The following is a 19,730-nucleotide window of genomic DNA, read 5'->3' on the forward strand; positions in this document are numbered from 1 at the left end:
GCTGCAAAAATGTATGTCTACTAATGTATTTCATTAGAAGGAACACAGTTTTAGGAGATTTGTCTTTATGGTTTCAGTTTTAGTTCATGGGCAAACAATGATCAGCTTGAGTATAGTTTACTTAAAGCCATGAGCATGTTAACAAATATGTTTTCCTTTAGTAGTATGATCTGAAGAATGGATGTTATTTTTTGGCGAATGAAGGGTACAGATGCTCATCAACATACCCCAGTGGTGTAGCTACTAAACAGGTGCACAAAATGTATAGTGTACCCTCCATGTGCTGGAGTAGTAGAAATAAACACTTTAGTTAAAATTGCATAATTAACTTAGGTTTTAACTGTATTTGCACTAATTATTATGTTCCATTATTTTACTTCTACTATTTTTATGTGGTGCCACAATGTACATATGATTATAAAGGCTTATGAAATTAGGTCCTGCAAGATTCTGACAGGAACATAATTAGCAAATAACAGCTGCAAACTGTTTCAAAAAAGCAAGCGCTAATTAACTGGGAATGCAAATAAATGGCAGACAATGCAAGAGCAATAACAGTAGGTACCTGCTGTTGACAGTTTATAGCCTAACCAGGTAATGGATAACTGAAAGGCAAATATAGAAAGTGGTTCATAATGACTGCAGTTTCACTAACTGGGAAAAAAATAAGTGGAAGTCATAGAGTTATTTATAATTCAGAAACACGGTATAGCAAGCTCTAAGGTAGCAGAAAGTAGCACATAAAAAAGATCTTTCAGCCACTATTAAAAGAAGGAGGAATCCCTGTTAGCTCTTGGTGTATTAAAGTAGAATAGATTAAAAGTAAAGGAAGACAAAAAAGGTGAAATTTCTTTTTGTGTCCGTATTCAGTAGTCCCGGAACAGCTTTCTTTGACAATGGTCTTACAACATGGTGTAAATCAGCAGTGAATATAGACATTTTATCTCTACAGGTTTATTTCATTCTGTATCTAGGAAGTTTGTGTTGTTGTTTCAGAATCTTTTTATTTTGTCCAGTTGCCCATTATGTTCTCCTATAGCATTCTGCAGGACATTAACTAGGGGTAGGCAGAAGAGGCACATGCCTAGAGCGCAGAAAGTGGGGGCACCAAGCAAGTACTTCTTATTTTGCCTACCCCTTGGTCCAGACCCTGTTCTCCTGCTGGTGCTTGCCTTTGGTGCAGTTCTGAGACTCCATCTCATGCGTGAACGCAAGGAAAGGGACAGGATAGCCAGCGGGCTGCCTAGGGCTCTCAGCCGGCTTGACCCAAGCCTGGCATTCTGTCAATGGGTCAAAAGGGTCTTTAAAGGAAAACTATAACCCCAAAATGAATATTTAAGCAACAGCTTATATCATATTAAGTGGCATATTAAAGAATCTTACCAAAATGGTATATATATTTAAGTAAATATTGCCCTTTTACATCTCTTGCCTTGACCCACCATTTGATGTCTGTGTGCTGCCTCAGAGATCACCTGACCAGAAATACTACAACTCTAACTGTAACAGGAAGAAATGTGGGAGCAAAATAGAGAACTCTGTCTGTTAATTGGCTCATGTGACCTAACATGTATGGTTTGTTTGGTTTGTTTGTGAGCACAGTGAATCCTACGATCCCAGGGGGTGGCCCTTATTTTTTAAAATGACAATTTTCTATTTAGCATTACCCAATAGCACATACTACTAAAAAAGTATATTATTATGAAAATGGTTTATTTACATGAGGTAGGGTTTAACACATGAGCTGTTTTATGCAATATCTTTTTATAGAGGCCTACATTGTTTGGGGGGTATAGTTTTCCTTTAAACAGGGAGTGTTTTTTTAGCATACATTTGGCTCGAATTTCAGAGTCACAAAGGCACAAGCTACGTTATTCTATATTGTTCTGCTTTATTGTGCCCAATGTTTATATCTTAAATTTAGCACACCCTCATTTCTTTGCATTTTTCCAAAGCAACATGCTAAATTTTATGTATTTTATGCTGACTTAGAAATTAAAATTAAAAAACTGTATGTTGAACTCACTAGGACTCATTTGTTTAGTTGAAGGCAGGCTACAACCATGTTCTTTGCATTTTGCAACTCAACAAAATCCGATGGCACACAGGACTGAAGGAATTCTTCCAAATTTTATTTCAAAGCGGAATGCAAATGCAATGTTTCGGGGAATAAAACCCCTTTGTCAAGGCTTGACAAAGGGGTTTTATTCCCCGAAACGTTGCATTTGCATTCCGCTTTGAAGTAAAATTTGGAAGAATTCCTTCAGTCCTGTGTGCCATCGGATTTTGTTGAGTTGTACCCTGTCGTGAGGTGGCCGAGCCTCTACCCTTGTGCACCAGGCGTCTCTGTCATTCTACAGGGTGTGCGAGGTCCTGCACTGCTTTGAACTTCGCATTTTGCACCCTGCCATGCATTAAGCGCCTATAGCTCTGTATTTATGAGGGGCTTGATGGGGACAGCACTGATCATGCCATGAGCTGTCCCCTAACATCCCCTAACATTTGTGTCATCCAGACGCACAAGTCCGGGAGTTCCAGTGGGCACAAGGTGCAGCAGAACACTGTATTTAGCATATTTGGTGGGTGTTGTGTTCACAGTGGAAGTTGTGCAGAACTCATTGGTTCACTATGAGTTGGAGCTCCAACATGGCTAACTATGTACAGGCATTTTTTCAGGAGGAAGGGTATATAACCATTCATAGAAAACAGAAAAGGAAGCTAGAAAAGCACATACACTAACAGAGATAATACATATACCTGAAAGAACATTTTAGACATGCAGCTCCCTCAAGTGGTACACAACACTACCCCCCCCCCCAAGTTAAGGTAATCATCCATCTACCTTTGAAGCACATTGTTGCACTGTGGCTGTTCATAACCAGAAGTCTAACCACAAGGGGCATTCTGGGAGGTGTTATAACAGTTCTCTATAGGAGCAAGTCAGTCTCTGATGAAATATTGGTTTCACAGTTTTGTGTGCTGTTTGCTGGATGACTACTCTGCTTCCTCATAATAATCACCATTTATATGCAGACAATTCATGCTGATGACTTGAATATGGTCTGTCCATAGAAGTAATTATAAAACTTTTTAACACCTGCTATGACAGCTAATGCTTCTTTGTCGATTTGTTCCTCTCTGATGATGTCATGGTTGTAGAGTAGTAAGCAACTGGGGCCGCTTTATCATATGGGAGAATGTGACTAAGAACAGCACTAACACCATAAGGAGATAAATCTGTAGTAAGAATTAATGGCTGATGTTCATCATAATGAACAAGAAGAGAGTCAGATGTCAGCAACTGTTTAACTTTGCAGAAGGCCATGGAGCCACTTGGTTAAGCAAGCGTTGAAGAGTCTCTGGCACGGTTTCCTTGTGAGCAATGAAGTTGTGGTAGAAATTGAATAACCCAAGAAATGCTTCAAGCTTTTGCTTAGGTACATCATGAATAGCTTTCACTTTACTTTCTGTATAATGAATGCCTGAAGCATCTATATGGTACCCTAAGAAGTTTACTCTGGTAGCTCCAATCTCACACTTTTCTTTCTTTAACCGAATGCCTGATGAATCAAAGTGAGATAGCACTTTCCTAAGATGGCCCCATTAGTAGATCATCAAAATATAGTTCAACACCAGGAATGTCGGATAGCAAGGTTTTAATAAACCTTATGGGGATATGGGTGTTGTTTAACAGCTTTATTCACTGTAGATTTATAGTCTCTACATATTCTCATATCACCATTAGGCTTAATAACTGGCACAATCCGGGTCACCAATTGTATGTGTGTCACTGGCTCAAGGACCCCTTGTGCATTGAGATGTTCAACTTCAGCTTCACTTTTTGGATATAAAGCATATGGCACAGATCTGGCTTTCATGTGTACAGGTGACATTGCAGGGTCTAATCTAAGTGACAGGGTTGGACCCTTGTAAGTGCCCAGTTCATATGAAAAAAATTGTGTCTATTCCTCAAGACCATCTTTAGAGATTCCCCAGTGATAACATGATGATTTCTAATGGAGAAACTTGCCAATTATTAGGGATAACATCCCACTGATTGTGGGATGACTAAATACTGACATCACATCTTCCAAGAAGTTCAACAGACTGTTCATTATAGTCACGGAGTGTGCACTATAACTATGTAGAGGCATTTTCAAGAAGGAAGGCTATGTAGCCATAGAGAGCAAACAGAAAAATAAGCTAGAAAAGCACATCCACTAACAGAGAGAAAACATATCAATGAAAGAACATTTAGACAAGCAGCCCCCTCTAGTGGTACACAACAATGAGAAATATTGGTTCTTCTCAGAGAACTCAAGAGAGTGTGAGAAAATCTAACCCTGGTGGTCTAGTGGGGGGACGGCAGGGACACCTGCCACCCCCTCGGCGGGACCACCGCCGAGCCGATCTGCTTCTCTGCAGGTGCCTCTTCCTGGGTTTTATGCGTATGCTCGCTGACGTGATGACGTCAGTGCGCAGTGGCGCGAAATTCAAATGATATTTAAAGGGATCTCTAGTTTAATTCTGTGCCTGTGATAGGATTGTATTCCTGGTGCTCCTGAGCCTTGTGCTATTTGTCTGCTTCCTTCTGAACCTGTCTGATTCCTGTTTTGACCCCTGCCTGGCTATTTTGACTATTCTGATTTCTGGATCCTGACCTTGCCTGCTTACGAATACTCTTCAGTTTAACCCCTCGATTGATCACCCGGTTTTGACCCTTTTGCCTGTTTGACGATCCTGCCTCGACCCAGCCTGCCTGACTACGATTCTGCCTAATCCTTTGTACCGTGACCTTCGGCCCAAAAAGACTCTGCCCCTTTGCCAGCCAGAACATCTCGCCTTGCACCCCTCGTTAAGTCCAGGTGGCACCCAAGTAAGCTGAGGGCTCCTCCCGAAGCCCAACGGTGGTCACACTACTGGTGAAGCCGAGCCGAGACCAGGGTACTTGCCATTTGTTCTGGTATCGGGTGCCGGCCGTGACAGAGAGTTTTGAAAAGGCTTAAAATGGTACATGTTAAAGATGGATTGTCATTTTACAAACATACAGATTATTTATAAGCATACAAAAAACATATTGGTACTCCAAAAACCGGTAATGGAAAAACTAGTACACCAAGTGCAAGCACCAATACAAATTATATTATACAGTATCATATTTGGCATCTGCCTTGTTTTTGATCTCTACTTATCTTAGTTTTTGATCACTGTCATGAATGGATAAAAAAAAAAAGTACAAGAAGAAAGGTACTCATAACTGATAGTTGTTTCTGGGTTGGGTGAGCACTTTGTAGAATAAAGTTAATTCACGGCACACCTGCAGTTCAACTACAGACTGCAAAGGTGGTGCTGGACCAGGCTTTAATAATATACCTGGTTGCTATTCTTTAAACTGTATATTGACCATTTATTTAAATAAGTGATAATACATGATAAATTAATTGTCTGACAGCCAAACGTATGCAATAACTGTAAGAAAAGCAACATTTGTACAATAATATAGCCCAGTATCAAGTCATTTTATACAAACTGAGGCTGTCAGGCATATCCGCCATTCTTAAGACTCTCATATCCTGTTTACAGATTTGTGACACTAAAACAGGATTCAGGCATAATCCATTCAATTTCATGATTTCTAGCATATCTGTTTGTTTCATGGTCTGCACTGTCCTACAGTTCCAATTGGTTGGCAGTCACTGAAAACTGCTTAATAAAATTAAAAAATGTTTGCCAAAATATTGTTATTGCAACAGTTGCTAACATTTAAGAATAGAGACTTCACTGTTCTCACTTTTATTTTTAAAGGGGTTGCTTACCTTTGAGTTATTTTGACATTCTAAGACAATTTGCAATTGGTTTTCATTTTTTATTATTTGTGGGTTTTGAGTTATTTATTTTTATCCAGCAGCTCTCCAGTTTGCAGTTTTAGCTAGGTATGTCCTAATTACCCTAGCAACCATGCAGAGACTGGAATATGAATAGGCAAGGTTCTGAATAGAAAGACGAGTTATAAAAAGTAGCAATAACAATAAAGGTGTAGCCTTTTGTTTAAGATGGGGTCAGTGACCCCCATTTGAAAGCTGGAAAGAGTCAGAGAAAGAAGGCAAATAATTTAAAAACTATATAAAAAAATAAATAATGAAGGCTTATTGAAAAGTTGCTTCGAATTTACCATTCTATAACATACTAAAAGATAACTTATTCACCATTAACAAAACCTTTAAGCATACCACTTTGCTTGACATCAGCTTATAAGCATAGTACAGTATATGATTGATCCAACCAATGTTACAATTTGGGCAGTGCTGAGTTTAAGGACCCAAGCAGGATTTAGACCTGACATATGTTAAGCTCTTTGTGCCAAATAATAGTCAGTGAGGGCCATTTAGTCAGACACCACTTAAAGTGTAGAGCAATTGTATACCTATATTCATTGTACAAAGTTTTTTCTTTATGCAGCTGCAGTTGTTTTATCCTTGTGACCCCAATATCTTTGCTTATGTGAAAAGTACAGGTATGATTTTTGACTACAATGAAGAATAGTGCTTTGTCACTTGAAAGTAACAGTCAGGTGTCTTTTGTTCTGTCCATACAGTTGCACAAGCCATGCATTTTTTGAGCATTTGCTCTGAAACTTTTAGTAAGAAACCCGTCCTTCAGGCATACTTATCTTTGAGTCCTCTAAAGTCCTTTTTTCCAGTCTGGCAATATTGTTTGTCATTCCTTTGAGCCTGCAAGTGAGTGTAACTAAATCTTACAGTTGGCTTCTTTCAGAGGGGATCAGCAAGCATTAATACAGAGTTGTCTAAAGCTGCTTAGAGAAAGCATTTTCCATGAAATAAAAGAACAGGTTTGATATAATGATTGATTTGCAAGTATAGAAAATTAAGGCATGGGCTTAAATGAACTCTAATAAAAAATCAAAACTCTTCTAAAATAAAAAAAAAAAACTTTGCAGCTGGTAAGTCAGTTGGCATGTGTCAAATAAAAAAAAGTATCTGTATAAATGGAGAATCTTTTCAGACCATTCAATAAATTGTAAAGTACAGTGAACAGCAGCTCAAAATGAATTGATCATGAAGACTGTAAACTCTTGCTGACAGGGACTTTTACACCTTCCGAGCCATACTGTGATCCTGATTTGTATTTATATTTTGTGGTTACACCTTCTAAAAGTGTGTAGCCTTACTATAATTGATAAGGATATTAGTGCTTGTATATCAGTTTTCTTTATCGCAGTTAAGCATCCTGCAATATTTAAAAAAGGGTTTACTGTCCCAACCAAGCAATTAAAAGCCTGTTTGGCATCTGTAGCGGGTAGTTATTTGCAGGTTTATAAAGTGATACCATTTAAAATTATGTCTAAAAGAATGCCATTATACGTTTTGGTGAGCTAGGTTATTTGACGTGCACATCATGTCAAACAAGTTTTGCTTGCTTGTGATATAGTAAGGTACACAGTACAGTAGAAATGGTTGTATTGTGAAGGGTTCTTTTGAGTTCTGAAGAGTGATTGATACTGACCACATATACATTTAGATAAAACAGATACATGATTTATTGATACTTAGCACAAAAGCTGAGGGACTCCCCACACAGTGGCTCAGAAGCAATTCCAGCATAACCAGGCACTTTCAGGTCCAGGCAGAAGTCACCTGGCCACCCCCCAGGAAGAGCTTTATATATGCTTAGCAAAACAAGAACAATACATCAAATTGCATACTATATATGGTAAAATCAAGCCTTATGTGGTTTCACATCTTAAACTAACAAAAGCCTTCAGAGACATCTTTAAAGGGATACTGTCATGGGAAAAAACATTTTATTCAAAACAAATCAGTTAATAGTGCTGCTCCAGCAGAATTCTGCACTGAAATCCATTTCTCAAAAGAGCAAACAGATTTTTTTATATTCAATTTTGAAATCTGACATGGGGCTAGACACATTGTCAATTTCCCAGCTGCCCCAAGTCATGTGACTTGTGCTCTGATAAACTTCAGTCACTCTTTACTGCTGTACTGCAAATTGGAGTGATATCACCCCCTCCCTTTTGATGGTATTTTTAGTAGTACCATTTTTGACCTTGTGTAAGACAAAACTCAGTAAAGGAAAACCTTTAGTAATAGTCAGGCAATTTATTCATACATAATACAACATAACAGTTTTGTCTGGGTAAGCTGTTGGAGTAACACACACAATGTCACCCAAGGACTCACCAAAGACACACCTCTTTGTCCAAGCGTTATATAGCTTTCAGAAGGCATTTACAGTAATTGTGACAAGGGGTACACGGAAATACCATACATGGTCTGGCGAGGAGACTTACTGGCATATATATTTATACATTCCTGTAAGTTTTGCAACATAAGAGTTTTCTGGTTCCAACTGTCCACAGCCTCGTAGACATCTGTTGGCTAAACATAGCCATTGTGGTAAAGCCAGTAACTGAGCAACACTTCTGCAAAAGGGCATACGAGACATGCTGACACTATGGAATCTAAGTAACAGAGTGGAGATCATTTATTTGTATGGCTTACTATAAATTATATGAGTGACCATTGTCCACAGTTGACCATTAGCCCTTATAGTCCATCCTGCCTTGGGCCCTGTAGCGTTATGGCGTCATAGAGGGCGGGGGTAACAAATATCGACCCTCTGACACTAGCCATTCGTCCGTCTTAGGAATTAGACCGTTACAGATATATTTAATATAAACACTTTCCCCCCCCCCAGCAGCCAAACAAAAGAACAATGGGAAGGTAACCAGATAACAGCTCCCTAACACAAGATAACAGCTGCCTGGTAGATCTAAGAACAACACTTAATAGTAAAAACCCATGTCCCACTGACACACATTCAGTTACATTGAGAAGGAAAAACAGAAGCCTGCCAGAAAGTATTTCTCTCCTAAAGTGCAGGCACAAGTCACATGACCAGGGGCAGCTGGGAAATTGACAAAATGTCTAGCCCCATGTCAGATTTCAAAATTGAATGTAAAAAAATCTGTTTGCTCTTTTGAGAAATGGATTTTAGTTGAGAATTCTGCTGGAGTAGCACTATTAACTAAAAACATGTTTTCTGATGACAGGATCCCTTTAAGGTGTTGTTCTATTCAATGAATCAGAAATTTTCCCTACAATGTTTTACTGTGATGTTTGATATAGGGGCAAATTCACTAAAGCGCGAAGCTGGTAACGCTAGCGCAAATTCGCCAGTGTGACATTTCGTTACTTTGCTGATTTACTAACAGGTGCTGGAGTAAATTCGCTAGCGAAGTGGAGCTACTCTATCGCTACTTCGCACCCTTACGCCAGGTGAAGTTGTGCTATGGCGAAGTTGCGCTATGTAACTACGCTAATTCAACTTGCGCATTTTACTAAACGTTACCTCCTGCGCCAGACTTGCCTTCGCCACCTCAGACCAGGCGAAGTGCTGGCCTAGAGTAGATAGGGATTGCTTCAAAAAAAATTCACATTTTTTCTAAGGCCCAAAAAACGCTGGCATCTTTTACTTTTTTTTAAGGGTGATAGGCTGAAAAAGATCGTAAATTCTTTTGGGGGTACCCTCCTTCCCCCCTACATTTCCTAACATATGGCACCTAAACTATACAGTGGGCACATGTATAGGGCAAAATAACTCTATTTTATTTTATGAAGCTTTCCCAGGCTTGTGTAGTGTAATGTATTTTCTGCTACATACACGTCTTTTGTACTTTAACTTGGCGCTGTATGCAAATTAGGCATCGCTAGTGTAACTGAGCTTTGCTTGACAAAGCAACGCTAGCGCAACTTCGCTACCTTTCGCCTCCCTGAGCGCAACTTCGGATTTTAGTGAATTAGCGGCTCCCTGTCGAATCTTCGCCTGGCGAAGCCAACGCTGGCCCAACTTCGAAGGTAAGTAAATGTGCCCCATAGTATCTTACTTTGCATTTGCTTTCCAAACGAATGTCTGTTTGTCTTGTTGGTGCTATTTTTACACAATATTTTAGATTGTTTTCTATCCATAAACAGGTAATAGTTTCTGTGGTACATTCTGTAATTGGTCTAAGGTTCTTTGTAGTGTGATATTCTATACCGTGCCCACTTTTATTTAATCTGTTGTTTAATGACATGGAGAGGCTATTGGAAACAATGTATTTCTGGTTGCTGGTGACTCAAGATTTACCCAAATACAATGATAAATGGACAATGATAAAGTCAATTTAGTTTGACTTCACAAGTTATTGGAGTTTGATCACAATGTTATTCCCAGTAGGATGTTTTGTAAATCATCCTACTGAGAATGTAGTGTGACCTTGGACTATTGAAGCTGAAAACCTTGTTCTTCTTGATATTGCAGTTATGCAGGAAAAAAGATGGCAAAGAAATTGATTAGATAATTTATAGATGTTTTATGATATGTACTATGTATTCGTTGCTCTGGGAATTCATCTTTAATCAACACTTGTGTACCCTAAAAACTGAATAACCACCTCTGTGCTGTGTTGAGATGTGAAAGTACCTTCCAGGTGCAGATGCAAAATATATGATAAATTATTATCTGTAATAGTGTCCTTCAAAAGATAGGTTTTCTTATGCTGATTTGATTTGCTGAAAATACTTTTTGCATGTCTTTGGGGCATAATTTATCAAGGGTTGAATTTCGAATTGAAAAAACGTTGAAATTCGAATTAAAAAAGACCAACCGAAATTGTTTTTTTTCTTTTTGGTTGACTATGTCCGTTTTCACTCGAATAAGTCCATATTCGGCTGGATTCGAATAGTTCGAATCAAAGGAATAGCACATTCGACTAAATCAAATTAGATTCAACGTTTTTCCAAAAAAAACCTTTGATTTTTCAATTTCCACCAATTGACTCCAAATAGGTTCAAGGAGGTCCACCATAGGTTTAAACAGCAATTCGGCAGGTTTTAGATGGCGAATGGTCGAAGTCGAATTTTTAAAGAGACACTGCATGATAAATTTCGATATTCGAATTTTCAAAATTCTAATTTTTTCAATTCGAAAATTCACCTTGACCTTTGATAAATCTGCCCCTTAATTATGAATAATTTTTGGTTTTTGCTATTTCTTGAGTTAAGCGGGGCACAGGGGGTAGTTAGATAGGGTAGATAGGTTATCAGTGCACAAGCAATGCCCCTGAACAATGGTAATCTAATTTTCTACCTTGCAAACTGCAAACATGAAGTAGCTTCAATTCCCCTATTTAGCTCAAGAGTAGTGATGGGTGAATTTGCGGCATTTCACTTCGCCGAAAAATGCGAAATTAGTGAAACGGTGAAAAATTTGCAAAACAGCGCCGGCGTCTCTTTTGTCGCGTTTCGCGAATCTCCCAAATTTTCCGTCTAGCAAATAAATTCGCCCATCACTACTCAAGAGAGAACAAAAACCATAGATGTTGCATAATAAAAATAAAAGTCAGCAATAATAAAAATAATAGGGGAAAAGTTTATTCTGTACAAGACCATTTCATTGAACTTATGTTGAACAAGGGGGTATGCTTCCTCTTTAAAACCATGTGTGGGCTTTAAATCTATTTTTCCAAGTTAGCAAATTAGTTGCATGATTTAGTTTTTTGCAAATACAAAGCTCTTTGAAACAGAAAATGTTACTTTTCATTTCACAGTCTGTAAGAGATCAGTGATTCACTGCTAAACTGTTAAAACCTACAGACGCAGAAGTAATTAGAAATCTCGTACCCATTATGTACTGAATAGTACTGTTTTCTCACCTATAGTACACAAAGAAGAATTAATTAACATTCTAACTTTCTTGATGTTGAATATATTCAAGTTTACAAGAAGTATTCTTTTCATGTTATAAAAGTACACTTGTCAAATATACATCTTTATTTTTCAAAGACAAGCTCTGTATAGCAAAATTATTGCAGTTCATGTTCTTGCAATACCACAGTCGCTTCTTGAAGAACCTGTGTAGGTTTTCATCAGAAAGATCTTTTGACTTTATCCAAGACCTCTGTATGTGGCTTGGTAGACTTAACAATTCTATTTTATATATCCTGATAAATAGTAAAGTAAGAGAGTAGAAATAATATCAAACATTTAATGCAAATAATGTAAAATTAATGGGATATGTAATACAACGACAACAACATCAGATGCATACCCTTTGTGAGCACTGTGATGTTGTCATTGCAGTCTATGGAGAATGCTTCTACCCTCTAACTCTTTGTATAAATGCAGAGACTTCATATGTGTACAGTTAGCTATGGCCTTATACTACGCTTTCAGTTAAACAGAAACAATACAAATATATTCATATATTTGTATTGTCTGTTCTTCCATTAATCCAAATGGTTCTAACACAATTTAGCCCCCGAGATTTGATATACTGAAAATTTAACCCATGATGTTGTAAAGAACATAGCAATGTAGTGGATGAAAATTAATTTGATTGTTGATTTAGGGGTGGCATGCCGCCCAGCCACATCCTAAAGTGTATGGGGAACGCAGCGTTCCCCAGCGATATGACGTGCACACCGTTTCCATGGTTGAGGACCTGGGTGCCCACTGATATGTTATAGAAGCAAAAATAGAAAAAAGCGGCACTCACAGGATTTTTCAGCAGGTTCAAAAAATAGAATCTTTATTGAAGCTCAACGTTTCGATCCCCCACAGGGATCTTCGTCAGGAGAGAAAACAAACAAACATCCAGACAGCCCACTAACCCACAGAATTTAAACCCCTTGCGGTGAAAAATGGCGCCAAGGGCGTTGCTAGGCAACCAAACAAGCTTCCATTCGCTTGTAAGTGTAGAAACCAAGTGTATAGGGAGATAGTGAGACAGAAGATAAAGTGAGATAAACGAGAAGTGATGCGGGAAAAAACAGAATAAAAGCAATATTTATTATAGAAACACATTATTGCCGTGCCAAAGGAACACCACTCAGTCCTACCAATGAAGCATTGTCCAATCAGGGGCACTGCCGGACGCAACCGGCCAATCGGTCCACACAGTAGCGGTGGGTGTGCGCATTAGCGCTGTCAATCTCTGTATAGCCGTTCGTTTCTCAAGAGCAGTCACCTGGCAACCGGGATCGGCGTGTGTAAGGTGGAAACAGGGGGTGCAGTTCACCACGCCTCCTGTACCAACTCTGTACGCCACATTTGGGACAGTGAGCCTGCCGCAGGAGGCAGCTATGTCCGTGCGGGTTGCTATGGTAACAACGCGGACAGGGTCCACATAGTCAGCGCGGATAGGATCCGCTTAGTCAATGGGGTATATGTGCAGGGGCCCAGTCACAGGGCCTGTCACCATAGTAGCGGGTATACTTTGATCGATCCCACATACTGTGTCTAGACATACGAGTCGCGCCTGGACATTTCAACGGACTGGTATAGTGGTACATGGCATGTTCGGCAAAAAAGAAAAAGTCCAGAGACAGAGGAGAGAAGAGTAAGAGCAGACAGAGGTTATTGGTAGTATTACAATATTACATATTGCTGATCAATGGGTGGAAAAGAACAGTGGGTTAAAGCATAATAACAAGTCTAGGGACATGATGGATATTATATTCATACTAAATAAAGCACCCCAATGGTAAGGTTTCATTCAAACCACGTGGGGTGACAGTGTCCAAGCGGTATATCCATCTCGATTCCCTCTTCAGGAGGGCCAAATCACGATTGCCACCCCTTGGTAGTGGGGGTTGGAGATCGATGGCCATACAGCGAAATGTGGGGAGACTATGTCCCATTTGCAGGAAATGTCTGGCTACAGGTTGTTTGGCCACCTTTTCTTTTAGGGCTTTGCTGATGGTGGATCTGTGATTGGCTATCCTTTCTTTCAGTTGAGTAGTGGTTTTACCTACGTAGTAAAGACCACATGGGCATGTCACAATATAGATAACAAAGGTTGAAGTACAGGTTAGTCTGTGCAGAATTTTGAATCTCTTTCCCGTATGTGGGTGAGGGAAGTCTTTGCCTGTCAACAGAGACCGACATGTAGTACAGTCTGGGCAGCGATAGCATCCTAGTTTTCTCTGTTCGCTAAGCCAATTTGTATTTTGTGTGGTTTTTCGTAAAAAGTCAGTCTGAACCAGGATGTCTCTGAGATTCTGATTCCTACCATGGCCGAACATAGGGCATGGGGATTGATACAAGGCCAAAGTATTGTCCATAGAGATAATTGGCCAGTTCTTCTTTACACATTTTTGTAGATTATTAGAAATCCATGAGTATTTGGTAGTGAACACCAATTGGTTGGATAATTGGTCCACCTTTGGTTTGCCCTTCAGCAGGTCAGCCTGGGAGTGTGATAAGGCTCTATTTAATTGTAGTTCAAGTAAGTCTTTCTTGTAGCCTCTTTCGATAAATCTGTCGGCTGCTTCCCTTAGTTGAGTATGTGCCAACACTGGGTCACTGTTGTTGCGTATAGTCCTCAGGAACTGTGAATATGGGATAGCTCTCATGGTTGCAGGAGGATGGTCACTGGCTGCGTGTAAAATCGTGTTTCGATCTGTGGGTTTTCTGTATAAGCTTGTGCCTAGGCCAGTCACAGTTTTAAAAATTCGCAGATCTAGGAATTCAATGCTTTGGTCACTATGGTTTAGAGTTAGCCGAATAGGTGAATCCAGGGTGTTAAGGACATTAAAGAAAGCAGTTAGCGATGGGGCATCACCCTCCCAGAGTAGCAGGAGATCATCTATGTAGCGAAGGTATATGATAAGTTGGTTGCCCGCTCTTCTTATGATGTTTTCATGTTCGTAATGCCACATAAAGAGATTGGCGTATGATGGTGCCAGGGCACTGCCCATTGCGGTGCCCAAGATCTGTAAATAGTAAATGTTCTCGAATCGAAAATAGTTGCGAGTAAGGGTAAGTCCGAGTAAGTCAATAAGAAATTCCGTAGGTACGCTTTTGTCATTCCTGGTTTCCAATGCTTTCCTACATGCTGAGATGCCCTGATCATGCGGGATAACCGTATAAAGACTCTTCACGTCCATGGTTGCTAAAAGGTATTCTGTAGGTAGTTGTTCGAGACTCTGAAGAATTTGGATCACATGGGTGGCATCGCGGGTATATGAAGGCATATTGGAGACCAGTGGTTGTAAAAAAGAGTCTATGAATGTGGCTACAGGTTGAAATAGTGAGCCTACAGCAGAAATGATGGGTCGACCCGGTGCAGATTGTGATTTATGTACCTTTGGTAAGGTATATATAATAGGTATCCTTGGAAACTCAGAGGTCATATAGGCAAATGTATCTTGGTTGATCCAGCCGGCTGACAAGGCAGTATGCAGTATGTGGTCAAGTTCTTTTTTAAAGACTGTAGTTGCGTCACCTGGTAGTGTCCTATATGTCGAGGTGTCTGACAGTTGGTTAAGCAGTTCTTGTCTGTAGTATTCGTAGTTTAAGAGGACAATGCCCCCACCTTTGTCTGCTGGACGAATCACTAAGCTGTCATCTTGTTGTAGGGACCTGATGGCCTTTCTTTCATCAGGAGACAAGTTATGGTGTGGCTTGTTATGTTGTAGTGCCAGTTCCATTTCTTTGGAGATTATATTGCCAAAGGTACGAATAGCTGCTGGTGTATTCGGGGGGTCAAATTTGCTGGTGGGTTTGAATCTTGGGATGGTTGTCCTAGGTTTATCTCTAAAGTGTTCTTTCAATTTTAATTTTCTTTGAAATCTATTTATATCCCCAAGTATTTCTATGGGCTCTGGTATTGAGCTTGGAATGAATGATAATCCTCGATTAAGTAGGGATAGTTCGCCCGGGGTGAGTATGTGTTGGAGGTTAAAGATTACATCCGTTTCCCTTGTGGGGGTTTGGTTCCTAGGTTTATACCTCCCCCTTCTAGTGTGGTTTCTCTTCCTCTTCCTCTGTCTTGTCGGGACCGTGTTCTTACCCCTAAAAAACTATTCTGTTCAATCTGCGTGGGTAGGCCTGAGTCAGAGTCAGTGGACTGGTCCGAACTATCCACAGTCTGCAGTGCCCTAGGTTTATGTTTACGTCTGATATTATTATAACGATCTGACTTTATGCCCATTAGCCAACCATATACTCGTTTCTGTTTATAATCGTCAGCAACCTTACGTATCTTTGTTTGTTTGAAGTTAGTCAGGTCCTGTTTATGTTTCTCTATAATGTCAGTAAGTTTTTTCAACCAGTCACATGTACTGTCTGATTTCAGTGATTCTAAGTGAGTTGTTTCAAGTCTTGTTATATCTTCTCTAGTCGTTATCAGGTCTTTCCCCACTTGTTCTACCACCAGTAATATCAAATCAAGGGAGCATCGGTTCAGAATTCCACACCATTTGCTGCAGAAGTCCGGGTTGTTACGACCAAGGGTGGGAATGTTGTTTATTCTAAAGCCCCTTGGTATCAGTTTTTGTCTGTGGTAATTTGACAAGAAAACCCCATGCAGATGTAAGTCTACTTCTTTACGTTTTAAATCCAAAAGTTCATGGTAAATATTGGTAGGGGATTTACTCACAGTCTCTGCGAAAGTTGTATCTGGGAATAAAATCCGGTCAGCATCTGATGTGGTGAATCCAAACTCCCTTGTTGTGTCGATATCCAGTGCAGATTGTGTATGTAGATCCTCCATAACCTCTCTCGTTTGTCCCTGGAAACATTCGATGTCCTGGTGTACTGAAGGTCGAATGCTGGTTATGATAGTTGATTCACCTCTTATCCTATCTGCGCTGACTATGCGGACCCCGTCCGCGTTGTTACCATAGCAACCCGCACGGACATAGCTGCCTCCTGCGGCAGGCTCACTGTCCCAAATGTGGCGTACAGAGTTGGTACAGGAGGCGTGGTGAACTGCACCCCCTGTTTCCACCTTTCACACGCCGATCCCGGTTGCCAGGTGACTGCTCTTGAGAAACGAACGGCTATACAGAGATTGACAGCGCTAATGCGCACACCCACCGCTACTGTGTGGACCGATTGGCCGGTTGCGACCGGCAGCGCCCCTGATTGGACAATGCTTCATTGGTAGGACTGAGTGGTGTTCCTTTGGCACGGCAATAATGTGTTTCTATAATAAATATTGCTTTTATTCTGTTTTTTCCCGCATCACTTCTCGTTTATCTCACTTTATCTTCTGTCTCACTATCTCCCTATACACTTGGTTTCTACACTTACAAGCGAATGGAAGCTTGTTTTGCTTGGCGCCATTTTTCACCGCAAGGGGTTAAAATTCTGTGGGTTAGTGGGCTGTCTGGATGTTTGTTTGTTTTCTCTCCTGACGAAGATCCCTGTGGGGGATCGAAACGTTGAGCTTCAATAAAGATTCTATTTTTTGAACCTGCTGAAAAATCCTGTGAGTGCCGCTTTTTTCTATTTTTGCTTTTATATATATATATATATATATATATACATACACACTATCTCAGTACTTTCAGTACTTTTTGGGTATGTACTTTCCCTCGTCATTCAACCAGTTGGGCCATCACTTTAGAGGGCGATAGAACATATACATATTTTAGCTAAACAGAATGCAATTATAATCAGAATAATCAATGAGAATACACAGCTAGTATATTAATGTGGAGGCAGATGTACATGTAGAAATTACCTAAAAATAAAACATTTCTAGAAATAAAACATTTCTGTGTCAAGCACTGCAAAATTTGCAGCTATTTTCTTCAATTGTGTAGCCTGAAAGAGATGTCCACATTGCGGCCAGTCCGGCATCAGCTTTATCTGCAAACAAGGGGTGAAGATGTTAATTTAATCCCTGCTTTATTAACTGCCCACTAATCTCTAGTCTTTGTGGTACTGCTGGATGTGTAGATCTCTGCTGCCATCTTCTGCTGTTTGTGTTTAATGCTTTAGGTTTCTACTGCTTGGTATTTTTTCAGTTGAAACAAAGTGAAGCAAATGCTGACACCAAAGAAAAATTACCACTGCGCCTACGTATCTTTGAGAAATTCCCCAACAGACCGCAAATGGTGACGATTTCAAAGCTTCCTTCTGATTTCACAGTTCCAAAAATAAGGTATTTGTTTACGTTTGTATTTATTTATTTAATAGCTATCTAGACCAATTTGCAGAACCAGAATAAAAGATAATTGCCTTGACCAATGCATTGGCATTTTGGGAAAATATTACCTGGTGGATTATTTAGGAAATGCCACAGCTTTCTGTTCACCTGGATATTATTTTTAGGGGCATATTTATCAAAGGGTAAGAATAAAAGGTACCATTTAATCTTAGGTTTTTCTATATAATATAATTCAATAATGATTAGGAGTCTAGCAGTCTAGTCTAGGTTATTCATAGAGATACAAAAATTATGTGTCAAATTGCTGGAGTCTGCTCCTTATGGTCCAGAGTGTTCTGATCATTGCTTGCAATTCACTTTTCACCCAAGACTAGCTTCCACTTAAATAGTGTAGAACACTGGTAGTGTTACATAAGGTATCCCAAACCCAGAACAATCCCTAGGTCCCGGCCTCGGCTCACGCTTCCAGACAAAACAGTGCGAAATTAGATGACAAGAACATAGTCGAGGTCACAAGCCGGGGGCAAAAACCAACAGTAGCGCAATACAGAAACGGGATCCAAGAGAATGGTCAATGAAAAGGCAGAGGTCAGGACAGGCAGCGGAATAGGGAAGGTCGGGAACAGACAGGAGGGACTAAAAACGCACCCAGGAACTATTAGAAATAGACCTACATTGGAAAAATTGCCTGTTGCCCCTTTAAATATATGAATTTTCTCAGCAAAATGATGTCAGACATGGCGTGACAAATAAAACAGACACGCATGTGTCAATTCAGGATCCGGCGCCTATGTCAAGAGGTACACAGGAGAGGAGGCAAACCAATGAGTATCTTTTATGTGTATCACAACATTGGTAGACCATATATAGCATATACTGTATATATTGAAGTGTTTCTATTATATAGTATATTGCCACAACAACGATTCACCCATTTTAAGGAGAAAAGAGCAACTTTTCATTCTAATCCAAATGTACACTGATTTTGTACTTGCACTGTGCACCTTACCACAATAAAAATAAGCAAGCTTTTCAGCGTCATCAAGTTTTACTGTTGGAATTGCAGACTGATAATATATTTATACCAGAACAAAATCACTTAGATTTTCAACTGACCCTTACATGCAGTACAGTGTACACTCAATGTGTCATGAGCCATAGGTGTATAAAGTGAATAAAATGATGGCACATGCTATAATCCTAAAACTAGCACCTGTCAGGCTATATAATAATCTCACCACTAGACAGAAGCCATAGCACTGATCAAGATAAAGCAGTAAACATCCATTCAATAATTGGACCACACTAGACAGAATGCATACTGGGACTGGCACTGTCAGCAATCATCCATGCTGAATTTGTTCTGTGCATAACAAATTTAAAAAATCAGATTTCTCACAAATGTTTCACTAATTCACCCATCCTTTGGCTGGATAATATGCTTTATACCAATATTTTGAAATGGCACATCAGTCAGGGCCTATAGCAGATGCTTGGCCTGCTGTCTGCAGATTAATAAACAAGACAAGCAAATAAATATGAACACTTACACGCTCTAATATATCTACATATTGCACATTTATGGTACAGTACATACATCTTTGCATAGGTGATGGTACAGATGGTAGAAACGTTTTTAAAATGCTTAAAGGAAGGTCCATTCTGAATTAATATGCAAGCTCTGTAATGGCAGAATCTTACCCACTAAATTGCTTCAGTACATTATAACCAGTAACCTGGAGACTGAAGATCCT

General features: G+C 39.7%; 1 protein-coding gene across 4 annotated transcripts in view; it reads left to right on the forward strand.

Annotated features, from left to right (window-relative positions):
* Nucleotides 1-19,730, forward strand: part of nalcn.S (sodium leak channel, non selective S homeolog) — a 182,018-nt gene that overhangs the window by 104,385 nt on the left and 57,903 nt on the right. For all 4 annotated transcript variants that reach the window (XM_041584259.1, XM_041584261.1, XM_041584260.1 and 1 more), the window contains one exon: nucleotides 17,834-17,970. In XM_041584259.1, coding sequence (XP_041440193.1) covers nucleotides 17,834-17,970 — 137 coding nt within the window. The remainder of the gene's footprint in view (nucleotides 1-17,833; nucleotides 17,971-19,730) is intronic.

Source organism: Xenopus laevis, chromosome 2S (assembly GCF_017654675.1).
Source record: "Xenopus laevis strain J_2021 chromosome 2S, Xenopus_laevis_v10.1, whole genome shotgun sequence".
Lineage (NCBI taxonomy): Eukaryota > Metazoa > Chordata > Amphibia > Anura > Pipidae > Xenopus > Xenopus laevis.